Source organism: Mesocricetus auratus, unplaced genomic scaffold, assembly GCF_017639785.1.
Source record: "Mesocricetus auratus isolate SY011 unplaced genomic scaffold, BCM_Maur_2.0 Super-Scaffold_100025, whole genome shotgun sequence".
NCBI classification, from domain to species: domain Eukaryota; kingdom Metazoa; phylum Chordata; class Mammalia; order Rodentia; family Cricetidae; genus Mesocricetus; species Mesocricetus auratus.
In genome coordinates, this window is record NW_024429206.1 from 1,693,533 (window position 1) to 1,711,990 (window position 18,458).

The window sequence follows — 18,458 nt, forward strand, 5'->3', positions numbered from 1 at the left end:
ACATGTATAGGGATTCTCTGCAGTACATTTTCTCATGATTTCAAAGACTCTGATAGATGCAAAGGAGTTATCCCATTGATTACATTCATAGGACTTCTCTCCAGTATGTGTTTAGAAAGTTGGGAGATAACTAAGACATGCAAAGGTTTTACCACATTAATTACATTCACAGGCTTTCTTTTCACTATGCATTTTTTTATGCCTTTGAAGATTACTGTGACATGCAAAAGCTTTACCACACTGATTACATTCACAGGGCTTCTCTCCAGTATGTATTCTTTTATGTATTTGGAAATAACTGTGACTTGCAAAGGTTTTACCACACTGATTACATTCATAGGGTTTCTGGCCAAAATTTATTCTTTCATGCCTTTGAAGATAACGGTGATGTGCAAAGTCTTTGCCATATTGAATATATTCATAGGGTTTCTGGCCAAAATGTGTTCTTTCATGTATTTGAAGATAACTGTGATGTGCAAAGGTTTTGCCACATTGATTACATCCATAGGGTTTCAGGTCAAAATGTGTGATATTATGTTTTTTAAGATGACTGGGTTGTGAAAAGGCTTTACCACACTGATTACATTCATAAGGTTTCTCTCCAGTATGTGTTCTTTTATGTATTTGGAGATTACTTTGACATACAAAGGCTTTTCCACATTGATTACATTCATAGGGTTTCTCTCCAGTATGTATTCTTTCATGCAATTGAAGATAACTGTGACATGCAAAGGCTTTACCACATTGATTACATTCATAGGGTTTCTCTCCAGTATGTGTTCTTTTGTGTTTTTGAAGACTACTTTGACATACAAAGGTTTTACCACATTGATTACATTCATAGGGTTTCTCTCCAGTATGTGTTCTTTTATGTATTTGGAGACTACTTTGACATACAAAGGCTTTACCACAATGATTACATTCATAGGGTTTCTCTCCAGTATGTCTTCTTTCATGTATTTGGAGTCTACGTTGACATACAAAGGCTTTACCACATTGATTACATTCATAGGGTTTCTCTCCAGTATGTGTTTTCTCATGCATTTGAAGATGACTGTGCCGTGTAAAGCCTTTACCACACTGATTACATTCATAGGGTTTCTCTCCGGTATGTGTTCTTTCATGTGTTTGAAGATGATTGTAACGTGTAAAGGCTTTACCACATTGATTACATTCATAGGGCTTCTCTCCAGTATGTATTCTTTTATGTGTTTGGAGTTGACTGTGACATGCAAAGGCTTTACCACATTGATTACATTCATAGGGTTTCTCTCCAGTATGTGTTCTTTCATGTATTTGAAGATGACTGTGATACAGAAAGCCTTTACCACACTGATTACATTCATAGGGTTTCTCTCCAGTATGTGTTCTTTCATGCATTTGAAGATAACTGTGATGCGGAAAGCCTTTACCACACTGACTACATTCATAAGGTTTCTCTCCAGTATGTGTACTTTTATGTACTTTAAGATGACTGTGTTGTGAAAAGGCTTTACCACATTGATTGCATTCATAAGGTTTCTCTCCAGTATGTGTTCTTTTATGTTTATTAAGATGACCATGTTGTGAAAAGGCTTTACCACATTGATTACATTCATAGGGTTTCTCTCCAGTATGTGTTCTTTTATGTATTTGGAGACTACTTGGACATACAAAGGCTTTACCACAATGATTACATTCATAGGGTTTCTCTCCAGTGTGTCTTCTTTCATGTATTTGGAGTCTACTTTGACATACAAAGGCTTTACCACATTGATTACATTCATAAGGTTTCTCTCCAGTATATGTTTCTTTATGTATCTGGAGACTACTATGATGTACAAAGGCATCACCACATTGAATACCTTCATAGGGTTTCTGTCTAATATAAGTTCTTTCATGCCTCTGAAGATGAATGTGATATGCAAAGGCTTTAACACATTGATCATAGTCAGAAGGTTTCTCTCCAGAATGACTTCTTTCATGCCTGCAAGGATAATTGGCATATGTAAAACCTTTACCATAACACTGTTGAATCTTTATATCTGTCTGAAGTAATCTTACAATTTATTCTAATAGTAAAGAGTAATCAGATCATAAGCTTTCATCACTTTGTTTACACTCATGTTGTTCCCCTTCATTAAGAATTGTTTTGCAGCCGGGCATTGGTGGTGCACGCCTTTAATCCCAGCACTTGGGAGGCAGAGGCAGGCGGATCTCTGTGAGTTCGAGGCCAGCCTGGTCTACAGAGCTAGTTCCAGGACAGCCTCCAAAACAATACAGAGAAACCCTGTCTCGAAAAAAAAAAAAAAAAAGAATTGTTTTGCATAGTTGAAGATGCCTGTGATGTTAAGAGCCTTTATTACCTGACTCACATTTATAGCAACTTTCTTCTCTATGAGAGTTTCCACATATTTGAAGAGAACTGGAAGAATTAAGACCTTTACCCCACTTATTCCATTGATAAAATTTCCTATATTATGAGTCATACTATATTTGCAAATAAAACTAAGACAAACATAAGTATTTAAACATCCCTAATACTCACAGGGCTTTTCTGAACTATGGGTTTGTTGATATATCACCAATGAAGCTGGAAAAATAATGACTTGCAAAATTGAATCATGTTCAACAAGTCTACTCAACATGGGGAATACTACATATTTTCTAATTGTTCTGAGATGGAGAGAGATACATTGCTTCTTTCCATATCCCTGTACTCTTATGGCTTGTAGCCAGAGGACACATGATATATATAAACAAATAAAAGGTTTCACATTGCATTCACAGTTTGACTTTCTATTCCTCATATACTTATGGTATAGGGATTAAAGTTCCTCCACAATACTCCCCCCTTAAATTTTGACTCTAACTACCCATCTCACTAAACTTAGCAAAATCAGAACAAGTGTAACACTAGCTTTACTATGGACTATTTGCTTATTAGAAGGTTTTGAACATATACTTATCACCTATCCAATGTACATACCTTTTGTAATATGAGTAATATGAAACTAAATGAATTGGCAATTCTACAGTATAACTCTGATGGAGCTATGATTCAAATGGTGATACCTGTTAAGGCATTGATTCCTTGTCTTTCTTCTTAAAAGAATGACTTGCAATTCACTTACCTGCCATTGATGTTTACAGTTTTGTGAGAATTTAATGACCATTAAAGCACTTAAGCTGTGACTATTTACACTGTTGCTTTTCTTTAAAACTTCCAGATACATTAAAATATCTTCAGAGGCACATTCGTATCAGCATACACATGAAAATTACCTTCCATGTCTTCGAGAACTTTGACAATGTTCTTGAATATTATGATCTTCCCATTTGAAGCCTAAAATATAGTACCAGGAAATGCATGATATATTATTTGAAACTGTGTAAAATTTAAGTTATTATCTTCAGTGATCCTTAGAACCATGCCTAATTTATTCATATCATTCTTCCTCATTCTCAATCCAAATTACAGAAAAGCATCAATAACCAAGAAATAGTTGTCCCGTTATTTTAAAACATGAAGGAAAACTCAAGGTCTTACCTATAGCAGTGAGGTTCGTATAAGTCTCCAGCATCACATCTTTATAGAGATTCTTCTGGGAAGGATCCAGCAAAGTCCATTCTTCCCGAGTGAAGTCAACATGAACATCATTATAGGTCACTGCATCCTAAATATTCCATACATGTATAGAAAAAAAAGCATGATATTGACAACATTATAAATGTATACTTCTAAGAAGCTAAAAATATACAATGGAATAAAGCATCTTCAACAAATGGTGCTGGTATAATTGGAGACTGGCATGTAGAAGAATGAGGATTGATCCATGTTTATCGCCATGCACAAAACTTAAGTCCAAATGGATCAAAGACCTCAACATAAATCCAGCCACACTGAACCTCTTAGAAGAGAAAGTGGGTGGTACGAATTGGTACAGGAGACAGCTTCCTGAACATAACACCAGTAGCACAGACAGTGAGATCAACAATTAATAAATGGGACCTACTGAAACTGAGAAGCTTCTGTAAGGCAAAGGACACAGTCAGCAAGACAAAAAGGCAGCCCACAGAATGGGAAAAAATATTCACTAATCCCACATCTGACAGAGGGTTGATCTCCAAAATTTACAAAGAACTCAAGAAGCAAGTCTCCAAAACACCAAAGGACCCTATTAAAAAGTGGGCTGCAGAACTAAATAGAGAGTTTTCAATAGAGGAGTCTAAAATGACTGAGAGGCACTTGAGAAAGTGCTCAACAGCATTAGCCATCCGGGAAATGCAAATCAAAACAACTCTGAGATACCATCTCACTCCTGTCAGAATGGCTAAAATCAAAAACACCAATGACAATTTATGCTGGAGAGGATGCGGTGAAAGGGGGACACTCCTCCATTGCTGGTGGGAGTGCCAACTGGTTCAGCCACTTTGGAAATCAGTATGGAGATTCCTCAGAAAAATGCGAATAAACCTACCACAAGACCCAGCAACTCCACTCTTAGGCATATATCCAAAAGATGCCCATTCATACAACAAAGATGTCTGTTCCACTATGTTCATAGCAGCTTTATTTGTAATAGCCAGAACTTGGAAGCAACCTAGATGTCCCTCACCCGAAGAGTGGATAGAGAAAATGTGGTACATCTACACAATGGAGTACTATTCAGCAGAAAAAAATAATGGAATCATGAGATTTGCAGGCAAATGGATGACACTAGAAGAAACCATCCTGAGTGAGGTAACCCAGTCACAAAAAGAGAAACATGGCATGTACTCTCTCATATATGGATTTTAGACATAGATCTGGGGAGTGCCAGCCTACAACCCTATGGCCAGAGAGTCTGGGAAACAGAAACTTCATTTAGTGGCTGATCGAAGAAGAGGCAGACTCCCTTGGTTAAGTACTGAGCTGAACTCAAGAAAGCCAGTAACAGAGAGGGAGGACTGATGATCAAAGGGATTAAGATTGGGCTGGTTTAACCCCCAGAAACAGCTGACCAGACAAAGGTTAACTCTTGAATCCCAGGCATCAGCCTGGGAAGCCAGCATGGGACTGATCAAGACCCCCTGAATCTGGGTGTCAGTGAAGAGGCCTAGGGATTCTATTGAGCCTTGTGCAGCAGATCAGTACCCATCCCAAGTATACACACGGACTTTGGACTCCCATAGAACAATGTGAGGAGCACTCTCACCCTGAACTCTTGGGGAAGGGTCTAGGCCCTGCCCTATATGAAATGACAGACTATGGACACCCCCATGGAGGGCCTCACCCTCCATGGGGGAATGAGGGGATAACGGGGGGGGGGATGGGGGGAGGGCACGGGAGGAGGGGAGGGAATGGGAGAGGGACCTGGAACTGACTTGTGAAGCAACCTCGTTTCTTATCTAAATTTAAACTGGAAAATAAAAAATAAAAGTGAGCAAAGCTGGGTGAGAGAGAATAAACGTTTAAAATAGCAAGGATGACAATAACTGCTTATTCAGAGTACTTATCCCTGGCATACAAATGGACTTTGGGTGCGCATCCCACAAAGAGAGATGCTCTCTCAGCCTAGACTCTCAGGGGAGGGCCTAGGCCCTGCCCTGGATGAAATGACAGAATATGAATATCTCCCATGGAGGGCCTCACTCTCTCTGGGGAAAGGAGTGGAGGTTGGGGGAGGGGGAAGAGGGTTTGTGGGAGAGTAGGGAGGGGAGAGGGTGAGGGATCTAGGATTGACATGTGAAGTGACCTTGTTTCTAATTTAAATTTAAAAATAAAATTAAAAAAATCAAAAAAAAATAAAAATAAAAAAATAAATGTATACTTCTTTGACAATATAATCATATAATTCTGGTGCTTCCCACACTTATTCTAGGACACAGACATTATAATATAATCATCAAATCATGTTAGAAGGAAACTAGATAGGAGGGCTATAATTTCTGAATGCTTTAAATGGGTTATCACCTTGCAAGAGAAATGCCTATTAACAGACACAGAGAGAGAGATCAACAGTGCTCAGTACACATCGGAGAAATTTTGTGAACAATTATTAACTACAAAGAAATATGAGCAAGGTGGATATATTGGCTCATGCCTTTACACTCAGCACACAGAAGGCAGAGGTAAAACTGCCTCTAAGTTGAATGTTAGCCTAGTATATGCAATCAGTTCCAGCGCACCAAGAAGCAAATATTAAGAACCTGTCTCCCCCACAAAAATCAATCAAACAAACAAAAAACATAGGAAGAACTCAGATTATTTACTGAAGTGCCTACAAAAAATAATGCATTCACTTCAGTTCTCTTCATCTTCCAGAAACCTGAAATGCTCCAATTTAAATTGTAACTTTAATAAATATTACTAAAAGGAACGATGCATTTAGGCAGTTACAAATCAAAATTCAAGCTGGGGGTGAAGCTCAGCAAAACAGAATATGCTTGACATGTACAAAAACCTATACTCTGGGCCCATCACCCAATAATACACATTGGGGAAAAAAAACAAACAGGAATGTTGGTCTACCCTTAATCTCAGCATTTGGGAGCAAGAGTCGGGTGAATCTCTGAATTCAAGGACAGCCTGATCTATAGATCAACTTTCAGGACAGCCAGGAGTGTCAGACAAACCTTGTTTTCAGAAACAAAAATAAAAACAACAAATTTTAAAAAATCTGACTGACAAAATGGCTTAACATTGAATAACAATTGCTTCAGGTGTATCTTATGTGATTTAGTAATACCATCTATATTGAATAACAATTGCTTCAGGTGTATCTTATGTGATTTAGTAATACCATCTATATTGGATAACAATTGCTTCAGGTGTATCTTATGTGATTTAGTAATACCATCTATATTGGTGGTGAAGTCATGACAGCACAAGAAGGAAGCTGGCTGATTAATTTCAGCCACAACACAGTAGAAAGAACAGGAAATGGGTTGAAGCTATACGTCAAATCCCATACCCAATGAGAAATTTCATCCAGGAAGATTATTCCTAATAGAGGTACCACAAGCACCCCAAAGAAAGCTAGCAAGGAGAGACACGTGCAAATACATCATCCCTATTTGGGAGCTTTTCATTAAGTAGACCAGATTCTGACCCAGGTCACTATAAGCTCAGAGTCATCCATGCAGAAAATGTGTTTAGTCACTTCAATGATCCTCATAGTCTGCAAAATCCCCTACACTGTTCAAATGCCCAAAGTCTCTTCTGACACTCAAGACAATCTCTTGACTGTGTCATCTTGTAAAATCCGAAAACAAGTCAAATCTTTCCAACATACAATGGCACAGAATACCCATTCCCATTCTAAAGGAAATGAACTGAAACAAGGTGAGGGAAGATTGGAACGAGGCAAGACTGAAACCCAGCAGTGTAACGATCAAATCCAGTAGCTCTGTGTTAGACACTTGGGGATTCACTTTCAAAGGGCTCAGATGTCGATATCCCCACGACTTCTCAAACATCTCTGTCTTTGGTTACATTCATTCCATATATGCAGTTTTCCATGGAAGATGTCTCATGGCTTAAGTATCTGAAAATCTTATGGTCTCAAAATACAACCCATGCAATGAACTCTCACAATCACCTCACTAGAGCTCTGACTCTATGAAACACAGATGCCTATAACAGTGCTAAACTGAAACCACAGACTAAGAATGCATGGCCTTAAATTTTGTATCTTTCTTATTTCCAGAACCAATACAACATTGATAATTCCCCCAAATTTGACTTCTAAATTTTGATAGACGCTGCCATGCTTGGACCAGAGTCTCAGCAGGCTTTGTATGAAGTTGCTTCCTAGAACTAGAAATCACTGTATTAAACCAACTGAGGGCATAGAAGAATAGATTCTTAACCTTTAGGCATCTTGCTATGCTTTTAATGTAGAGCAAGGGCTTTCTCTTTAATGGTGATAATCTCCCTGAAAATTCCTGCATCTCTTCAGCACTTGAGTGCCATCTAAAACTACCTAGTTTTGTTTTTCTCCATAACCCACGGACTTTTCATTTATTCATAACCCACTTGTTGTTTTTTTTAACTGTAGTCCTGAATGAGTCATCAGTAATAGGATTCAATATTCCATCTAAGAAATCATCCCATTACTTTTTAGTTCTGTCTTACTCAATTTCATTATGCATGGGCATAATAAGAAATGTTAGGAGCCAAAATATCACACAAATGACCTCCAGCTTAATTTATCATGGAGTCTATTTCCCACTGAAATCATATGACCTGGACCTCATCTGTCTGCCATTACTCTCAACATTCCCATTTTCCATGTCCTTCAAGAACAACTATGTGTAGAGGTTTCTATGACTTTTTCCATCCAAAGTCCTGATATCTTCCACATTCTTCCAAAAGATAACATTCCCAGGTTCTGCCCAACAACAAAATCACATTTGGTGTACCATTTTTGTTCTAACTTGCTTCTCTGCTACTGTGATTAAATTCTCTAACCAAAAGCATCTCAGGTAATGAATGGGTTTATTTGGCCAATTCTGTCAGATCACAATCCATCTTTTGGGGAGCTTAGGACAGAAATTCAAGCTAAAGACCAAAGGCAAAAATAATGAGGAATCTTTGTTTCCTGGCTTTTTCACTTACTTGTCACTGACTCGTGCTAAGCTAGCTGTCTTATCCAGCCCATGCCAACTTTCTGAGGGATACTGCACCCTCAGTGGAAGGGCCATCACACATCAATCATCCATCAACAAAATCCCTCAAAGACATAGCAACCAGCCATTCTGATGGAGCCACATCCTCAACTCATGTTCCCACAGGTGACTGCAGGCTCTGATATGCTGACAGCTGGAGGTAACTAGGACACAGAGACAATAATATATGAGAGGGTTTTAAAAACCAATACATTGACCACATCAGTATCTTAAATAGAAAAAATGTAAAAATTGATGATGGTAACTACTGGAAAACACAGATATGCCAAGAATGAGGAGAGACAAGATCAAGAAGAGAAAACTAAAACTGTTTCTCCACAGAAAGTCTCCAAACAATATATTCATAATGTAATATAGTAATTTTTCAGAAAATAAAAAAGGTGAAGGTCCATAATTTTCCAGAGAAACAATATAATTAGATTATAACTAATAAACAAAAATCACAGAATTTAGGCAGTACCACTAATAAAAGGAGACACAAAGACAGACCTACAAACTTAACATGGCCCCTTGAACAAGAATGATAAGATTCTAACCAAAACCAAAATCAAAGAAATCACTGACCACCACTCACCCTGTGTACTCCAGTTCTGTCTTTTGCAAATAATAGAGAATGGGTTGGGTGAGGAGAACTGTTCCACCAAAACTGAATAGATTTGCTTGAAGCCTTCTGATGTCTCTACATTGTAGAATATAGTTTTGAGTACTAAAATTAACTCATTCTATTTTGATAAAGAAAAGGATGTCTGTTAGGAACATTTAGAAAACATTTTGTTTACTATGATTGATGACTGGATATAAGTGCATCAACAAGAGGAAATGAAAATTTTTCAAATCAAATGCAAGATAACAGATTTTTTAAAGAAATATTGTATGATCTGTATTATATCATACAAAACTAGAGCAACCTGTTTTCTTCTAATTGCTTTTTGGGTCATAAGCACTTTTGAAAACAAATCTATCCTCATCTTTTTGGGTATGTTTGAAAGTATGAGAGAGAATGTTTTATATGTGTGTACAGGTGACATACCAAAAAGTGTGTCAGATCCCCTGGATCTGGAACAGCAGGTGATTATAAGCCTCCAAACTTGGGTGTTGGTATTTGAACTCAGGTCAAACCCAAGAAGAACACTTTCTGATTGACATGTGCAGCCCACATAGTACTTTAATAACAACAAAAACCTAAATAAAGAGAGAAGTTAAATAAGTGATCCCTGGGAACCTGATGAATCAGTATTAAGACGTTGGGTATGGGATCAAGTAGGATGCCCCAAGTCCTTTCCCGCTCTCTGATACCCAAGACCCAATACTCAGGGTTGCCCTTGGGCTCCAACAGAACTCCAGCTGCAGCTTCTCCTCCCCCGTCCATGTCTCCTGTCGATTTCACAGACCATTCCACCTGCCTTTCATTTCTCTCCTCATATCTGTGTCCCAGCACCAGACTGGGGCAGACACCCACTGCTCACCTATTTGCTACATCTGCCAGAAGACCAGTTAGGCTGTCCACATATCTAGCATATTATCTCTTACCCTAGACCTGATTTTTGCATTTAGTTGCCCCTATCACTGGAGTAGAACACCAGAGGCAGTTTCCCCTCCAACCTTTCCATGACTCCTGTGGGTCCCTGAGATCATCTCCCGCTGGCCTCGCCTTTCCCTAGTTTCCAAATCAGCAAGGATTCTCCCTTAAACACACCAGCCAGAAGGCCAGGAAAAAGGCAACACTCCCCAAACACATGCTTTGAAACACCAGGGAACAGACACCAAGGAACAAAACTCCCATCCAGCCAAGATTCAGTCAAAAGCCAACACCTAGACCTATAATTACACCAAACCCAGATGCCTAGCCTAGGAATACAATCAGTAACAGCCAGGGAAATATGTCATCACCAGAGACCAGCTAGCCTACCACAGCATATTGTGAATATTCTAACATAGCTGAAATACAAGAAAAAGACCTTAAAATCAACTATATGTGGGCAAAAAATAAACATTCACCTACAGTTGAAAATCTAAATAATCCAAATTTAAAAATGGGATATGGATCTAAAGAGAGAATTCCCAACAGAGGAATCTCAAATAGCTGAGAAACACTTAAAGAAATGTTCAACATTATTAGCCACCAGCAAAATCCAAATCAAAACTACTTCTAGATTCCACCTTATACCTGTCAGAATGGCTATATCAAAAACCCAAGTGACAACTCATGCTGGTGAGGATATGGAGCAAAGGAAAACACCTCTACTGCTAGCAGGAGTGCAAACTAATATAGTCACTATGGAAATCAGTATCATGGTTCCTCAGAAAACCAGGAATCTATCTACCTCAAGATCCATCTATACCACTCTTGGGTATACACCCAAAGGATGTTCCATCCTACCACATGGACTCTTGCTCAACTATGTTAATTGAGGTTTTATTGATAATAGCAAGAAACAGCCAAGATGTCCCCGAACAGAAGAATGGATTTTTTTTAAAAGTGGTACATTTACACAATGTAATATTACTCAACTGTTAAAGCAATAACATCATGAAAAAATTGATTACCTCACTACTAATTGCTAACATCAACTACTGTCAAAGCAGGGAAGTGAAACTCCTTCCTGACCCTCCCTTTCTGTGCTGTGACTACAGTTGTTTTACAGTTGGTCAATGAACTCAATTCTTACACAGATCCCTCTTCATTTCTAAGTTTCCAATAAAATCAGAGAGATTGGAGGACACTTATCCACTGTTGTATTCTTTGTTCTGACAGACCAGTCAAGGCCCAGCCTGGAAGCAGTTGCAGGACTACACAGCAGAGTCAGGATTAAATTTCTAAGCAATTCTCTATTACATGAGTGTGAAGCAAGCCTCATCTACAGGAGACATTAATCAAAACCAACGGATTTCAAGTTTCCTAATGTTGCGACTTGTTAATATAGTTATTCACATTCTGGTGAACCCCCAACTATAAAATGATTTCCACTACTACCTCATAACTATAATTTTGCTGTTATGAATCATGACATAAATATGTGTGTTTTCTGATTGTACATATCTGTGTAGGAGACTTCCCTAATTGGAAACTGAATACTCAGTATTCAGTTTCAAGCTACCCTCCCTAAACTGTACAACCACCAAAATTCTGTCTTTCTTTATTCACATGGAAGGAATTAATACATGCTGAGGAAATTACAAAGAAAGTCACTCACCATGCCCCACCAAGTCATTCTTTGTAATGGAGACCCCTGCAACTCACTGCCTTCAAACAAATTAAACCTTTCCAACATAACAATGGCATAATACATATACCTGTTCAGAAAGAGAGGAATGTGGTCATGTTGCAGCCTCCAACTCAGACAGACATCCCATGCCTATGTGCAGGCCACACCAGCCAGCAGTACAGATAGGCCACCAGCCCATGGAACTTGCCCACCCTTACAGTTCCCACAGACACAATCCCCCACCAACCCTCCAGTCCCCACCCCTGTGGCCAAGTCCCTGACCCCACCTCAGTAGAAGCAACCTGAGCCATTGACCAAACAGTTTGTAACTAATATTAAGCCTCAGAGTGATTATTTTATAAGCAAAAGGAGGCCAGGCAGTGGTGGTATGCGCCTTTAATCCCAGCACAGGCAGATCTCTGTGAGTTTGAGGCCAGTCAGGTCTACAAAGCCAGTTCCAGGACAGATACACAGAGAAACCCTGTCTCAAAATAACAAAATAAATAAATAGATGGATGAATAAATAAATAAATAAATTAAGATAGTTGGTGCACAATTATACTATTATTTTTTGTGCTGTCAACACATTGAGTTAAACAGCTGTTATTTTATGTTCTATGAAATAAAAGTATGACTATAGTTGATCACAAGGATTTCTACTAATCCCATGAGGAGCAATTACACAAGCCTATATATAATATGATTCTATCAAAAGTAAAATTAGCAGTATCCCTCACAATATTTCCTCTCTAAAGGGTAATGAATCATGTACTGCTTTAGTTAGGATTTCTATTGCAGTGAAGAGACATCCTGATCAAGGCAACTCTTATAAAGGAAAAACATTTCATTGGGGCGGTTTGGGGAGATGGCTCAGGTTAAGAGCACTGACTACTCCTCCAGGGGTCCTGAGTTTAATTCCCAGCAACCACATGGTGGCTTACAACCATCTGGTACCCTCTTCTGGCATGGAGGCAGAAAACTGTATACATATAAGTAAATAAACAAGCAAATAATTGGGGTGGTTTACATTTTCAAAGGTTCAGTCCTTTATCATCATGGTGCAACATGGTGGCGTGCAGGCAGACATGGTGCTGGAGAAGGAGATGGGCATTGTACATCTTGCCTGCTGGCAACAGGAAGTGGTTTGGGACAGTGGACATGGCTGGAACATATATGAAACCTCAAAGCCCACCCCTGCAGTGACACACTTCCTTCATAAAGTCATACCTACTGTAACAAAGTCAAACCTCCTAATAGTGCCATTCTCTATGAGCTTATGGGGGCCAATTACATTCAGACTACACCATAGGTACTAACTATTAATGTTCACAAGGAAGTATGATATGTCCTCCTGAGTGATGAACTCATACTATTGAGAAAGACTAAAAGTATAAGTTTATTTCCACACCATAATTTATTAGATCATGAAATTTTTGGTGGGACCCTCCTAAGGCCCCATGATGGATTACATGAAGTATTCTGCTTACATTTAACCCAATGTGGGAATAATAACAAGGTTGCTCCTTGTCCTTGAATTGGAAAGAGAGACAAGTGAGGCACTTCTTTAATACCAGTTATGTTTTTTGAGATGCCTGTTTTAATCACTTTGCTTCCAATAACTGATACAGGTTAAACATTTATTTTTCCCATTTTTTCCATTGTTATGAAAATCTTTAACATTAGTAATTCCAAGGCATTCTGGTGTATTACTTGTTACTCATGGTCAAGCATATACATGAATCAGAAGTCTAATTGTACTGAGCAGAGTTAAAAAATGTCTTTTAGACATGTAAAAATAGCTTAGTCAGCAACACCACTACACCCAAGGCTGTACCTGATAAGCAGAACCCAGTGACACCACTCACTCAAGACAAGCAGACACAGTGCTAGAACCACATGACAGTCACCAGACAGTCTATAAGCAGAGACCAAGAGCAATGCTCTGCTCTGTAGATCTGGAGAGACACCACCTTGACTTACTCTGCATCTAGAAAGTCTCCCCAAGGATCCTGACCCTCAAAACAGATGCCTGCTACAGACTGGACCTGACCTTCGGCTAACAGACTTAGCACAGGTGAGCAGCCTTGGGGAGAGAGACTTAGGACCTTAGTTGGGAACTAAGTGTGAACCTTGTGTGATAACCATCAACATAATAAAATATAACTTTTGTTACACTAACTATACATATCTACCTTTTGCTCATGACATTACTCTTTCCCCCACCTCCTGTCCAGAATTTATTGTCAGTTTTCCTTAGTTATGATAAAAGATAAGCTACATATAAGACTTTAGACTCACACAGATAGTATAGATGATAAAATACTTTCTTTAAGTCTTACTAAATGTGCCAGGCGGTGGTGGCGCACGCCTTTAATCCCAGCACTCAGGAGGCAGAGGCAGGTGGATCTCTGTGAGTTCGAGGCCAGGCTGGACCAACAGCCTCGAAAACAATACAGAGAAACCCTGTCTCGAAAAACCAAAAAAAAGTCTTACTAAATGTTAATGGACTAAATATTGTAACTATGGTTCTTACTTGATAACTGTTCACTTATATATAATTTGACTATAAAACCTTTTTATCTAGACAGAAAAGAGGAGATGATGGGAGATGTCATTCTGTAAATATGTCACTCTTATTGGTTGATGAATAAAGCACTGTTAGCCATTAGGGAAGCAAGATAGGTGAGACGAGGAGTCAAGGAGGATTCTGAGAAATGTAGTCGAGAGAGGAGTCACCATGTGATCTCAGGAAGAGAGGACGCGTGAGGCTGCATCCTCGGTAAGATAAGTCCTTGTAAAAATATATAGATTAGTTATTATGGGTTAATAATTAAGTCAGAGCTCTCCAATGAGAAACCATAGAAAACAGCCAACAGCTTCATAATTAATACTAGTGTCTCATGTATTATTTGGGGGCTGAGACAGTGGCAGGACCCAGGCGGCTGGCGGGAAGAATGCACATTACAAAGAGCCAATATAACTAGTCTTTTTTTAAAATACAAAATAGCAAATGCCTCAAAACATCAGTTATGAGCTTGTTTGCCTTATAACATTTCCAATTTTACCAAGGAACTCACCTATGAGGGTCACCCATGCTGTCCCAGGAACATTCCAAGACTCCATGGAAATCCCTGTAAAGCAGCTGAGCACCAGGTATTTGGAAGGCATCTGGGCTCAAAGAAGGGTCTGGAGAGTGGCTTGGAGACTGAAAACTCAGAAGGCAACCTGATGCCAGAAAGGTCCTTAACGTAGGTGGACCCCTGCCTCGCTTTCCCTGCATCGAGTTCTCATCTATATGAATAGCTGTTCCAGGGCCGTTCTTAGCATCCTGCCACCACTGACAGCTGTGACAGCAGCACTATGACCTCCGCCTCTCTGGGTTTCATCATCAGCCCTGGTTGACTCCTTGACAAGGTCAACACAGGTGCTGGGGATCTCCAGGGACTAATTCCAGGGCTGCAAGTGACCGGGTGAGGCGACACTCCATGAACACCTCCATCAGCTCCACAGATAATTGAGATAGGCAAGACAAGAGCTGAGTTGGTGTGCAGGGCCTGTGAGCTTGTGCAGCCCCACCCGCCTGCCTCCCTGAGCCAAGCCTCTCAAACTCCTACCAAGCACACCCTCTCCCTGAGGCAAATTCTGGAGAAACTGCACCAATCCTCTGCTCACAAGCGCAGCAGTCTCCAGATGCACCCCAGGCAAGTCCCTCACAGACACACCACACAACATGATCACAGACACTTCCCCCTCCATGGAAATGCCCGTCCAGACGTTGTTTTAGACTACCTAGGAATCCTCGGCCTTGAGGAAGGAGAGTCAGAATGAAGACTGCATAGCAGCTAAACTAGAGAACCGCTCTAACATCAAGGCCAGTGGAGACAGCGGCTCATCCACTGCAACCACCGAATGTCTCTTAGTTCAAGCTACCCTCCCTAAACTGTACACCCGCCAGTCCTGTCTGTCTTCCTTCACGCGGAAGGAATTAACACAGAAAGTCACTCACCCGGCCCCAGCAGGTCCTTCTTTACGACTGACAGCCCTCTTGAGGCTCACCGACTTCCACTCCGGTCTGTGACCTAGGCATTGTCTAGTCTGCTTCCCCCTGCAGTGTGAACAGTACGCTGTTCCTCCTCTCCTGGTCTGAAGGGGGAAGTCATGCTCCACACACAAGCCCTTCCCCTGCTCTGAAGTGGACAGTCACTACGTGACTCAAAGTGGCCATTGTAGACCTCTGCAGTGCTGGAGACGTGGTTAGTCAGGAGGACAGCAAGGGCAATGCCCTGTGGGGCTACAGTAGTGTTCAAGTCCACCTCCATCAGCATAGGAAACCTTGACTCAAAACTGCTTTTCAAAAAGACTGGAGATACAGCTGTTCTAGAATTAATATACCTTTATGGCACAAATGGTCTCTTGAGCAGCATTTAGAAGCAGATTTTTTCATGGAGGAATGGGCCTTTCTGCTGGATGTAAATCAAGATTGTCTCCTTTGTTATGGAAATGTAGCTGGTTAATACCCTGAATATTTACATCTTATCATACTAACCTCTAACAGGCAGGGTTAGCATACTACTTTTCTTTGGGGTATTGGGGATGCAGTCCTCCCTTATCTAAATTCTGCTTTGTGACTTTACATCTCCTAAGATCTGGTAAATCCTTATACTATCTATTCTGTTATCAACAGTTTAGCAACGGAATGCTACTCTACACAGGAAATACTGCTTACAAGCTCCACAGAATTAACTCCAGATGGATCCTAAACCTAAATGTTAAAAGTTCAAAGTGCAGAACTTCTAGAACATACCACAGGGCTCTCTGAGCTTGGCAAATCTGTGTTGCACAGAGACAGCATAAGCACTGTTATGATATGGCATGAAAGGGGCTTAGCAGGCCCAAGGAGTCCCACCGCGGTTGAGACACCGTGGCAGGCGAGAGCCAGACACGCCATACACACAGCGCTCATGTGGAGGGTTTGATTGACAGAAAGGGAATGGAAAGGTGGGGAGGGGAGGAGGAAGGCCAGGGGGGAGAAGAGGCACAGAGACGAGGGAGCGGTCCGCAGGCAGGAAAGAAAGACAGAATGGCTGGAGCTTAAAGGGGCCTTTTGCACCTGCGTACAGAGCCATACGTAGCCACGCAGCACATGACTTACTGAAGTAGGCTGTAGGATCCTGGGCTGAGTAACTATTCGCCTGAATGCTGACAAGTGGGGACGGGCCAGCATAGTGCCTGAATCCTAACATTAAGGGTGCTCGCATTTCACAGTAATGTCAACAACAAGGATATTTCAAAGCACAGTCCTGCTCTTGATGCTGTACACAGATGCAACCGGCAGAGTGAAGTTACTCAGAGGCTGTCAGCCAGCCCCAGGAACTGCAAAGAGCATGCAGGACCACGCTGGGCCATGTAGGACAAGGCAGGAACATGCCGAACTCTGCTTCTGGGATCTGGCTCCCACCACACTGGCTCTCATGGCTCAACTAGCAGCTCCTCCCAGCCTGGGGACAGCAGTCCCTCGCTCACCATGTCGTGGTTTCCCAGCTCGCCCATGCTCTTCGCTCTGCTCCAGCAGAAACACTCGCAGCACAGCATACAAACCCACTGGCATCAGTTTCCCTTCAAAGCCAAGCCTGAAGCCGGTGGCCGGAAGGGCCCGGCAACCACTTCTGACTGGCAGATCGCCTGGAGGGCTTGATTGGCTAGTGAGGCCTGAATGACAAGAGTACCTCCCTTTGGGTTACACCGTACTTAAAGACACAGCACAATGCTCACTGACCCTGACTGCCGCCCAGACAAAGACCTTTTCTAGATCAGCAGAGATATGTATTTCAATATCACTTGCCCCTGGCTCCAATAGCGGACCCTGCTAGCTTCCTGCACTCCATAGGCACTTCCCATTCTTCCTCCTGGACACAGTTTGATTAGTTAGCTTGTACAGCCCACTACACTATGCGGGGTGGAGTGATTGCTGTCAGTCTGGATTTGAATATCTCTATAATCTGCTTTAATACGTTTTTCCTAAGGCCTGCATCTTAGTACTCATATCAGCCAAGTTTTTTAGAGGTAAACCAATAATTACCCAAATGACAACAAAGATTATCAAAATGATAACTGTGTATCAATCCCAGTTAGGTTGATTATCCCTTCGTGTTCCAGTTTTTTCTCCATTTTAATAATGTTTTCCATTTTTTAATGTGGGGGAAATCCTCTCTTTTCTAACTAATTCCTTCAAGAATTTCCAATTAACTTGCCAAAACTGCGGACAGTGTCAGAGAACTGTAAGTTGTAGCATGTCTGAATCAGAGAACTAGCTTGTTCACTGAGGGTGTCAGCCAGAGAAGGAGCTCTAGGAAAAGCCTGAAAGCCTCCTGAGTTTGTGTGGCAGCTGAAGACTGTTTAAAAAAGCTACAACTGAAAAAAAATCTCACATTTGCTCAAAGATCTGAGGAGAAAACAAAAGAAAACCTAGTTGGCTGAGCAGGGACTCAGGGAGGAGGGACTCAGCCAGGAGTCCCACCTGCAGCTCAAGCTTGGGACTGGGCCCTTGGCCTCAAAGAAACTTTTTTTTTTTGTGAATTCTTACTTTAACACTGGGCATCA

The 18,458-nt window shown here is 40.8% G+C and overlaps 2 protein-coding genes across 2 annotated transcripts; both read right to left on the reverse strand.

Moving 5' to 3' along the window:
• Nucleotides 1–932: 932 nt before the first annotated feature.
• LOC121133958 (zinc finger protein 844-like) lies at nt 933–1,586 on the reverse strand (the record flags this gene model as incomplete). Its single annotated transcript, XM_040731339.1, has 1 exon — nt 933–1,586. A coding segment is annotated over one exon (654 nt), but the record flags the coding sequence as incomplete, so codon positions are not given.
• Nucleotides 1,587–3,260: 1,674 nt separating this feature from the next.
• On the reverse strand, nt 3,261–17,680 carry LOC101827979 (zinc finger protein 431). Its single transcript, XM_013124660.3, has 4 exons — nt 17,382–17,680; nt 11,847–11,946; nt 3,530–3,656; nt 3,261–3,325 (listed from the first exon to the last, which is right to left on the reverse strand). Exons 2-4 carry the CDS (start codon nt 11,940–11,942, stop codon nt 3,261–3,263), a joined length of 288 nt encoding a protein of 95 aa, XP_012980114.1. The 5' UTR covers nt 11,943–11,946; nt 17,382–17,680.
• Between the last annotated feature and the right edge of the window lie 778 nt (nt 17,681–18,458).

What these genes read in the sequence shown, in the direction of transcription:
- LOC101827979 (XM_013124660.3), bottom strand. Translation starts at nt 11,942, where the DNA reads ATGTATTATGCCATTGTTATGTTGGAAAGGTTTAATTTGTTTGAAGGC. An exon ending in GAATGACTTGGTGGGGCATG is followed by an intron (nt 3,657 to 11,846) that starts GTGAGTGACTTT and finishes TGGAATATTTAG; the next exon opens with GATGCAGTGACCTATAATGA. An exon ending in TACGAACCTCACTGCTATAG is followed by an intron (nt 3,326 to 3,529) that starts GTAAGACCTTGA and finishes ACTATATTTTAG; the next exon opens with GCTTCAAATGGGAAGATCAT.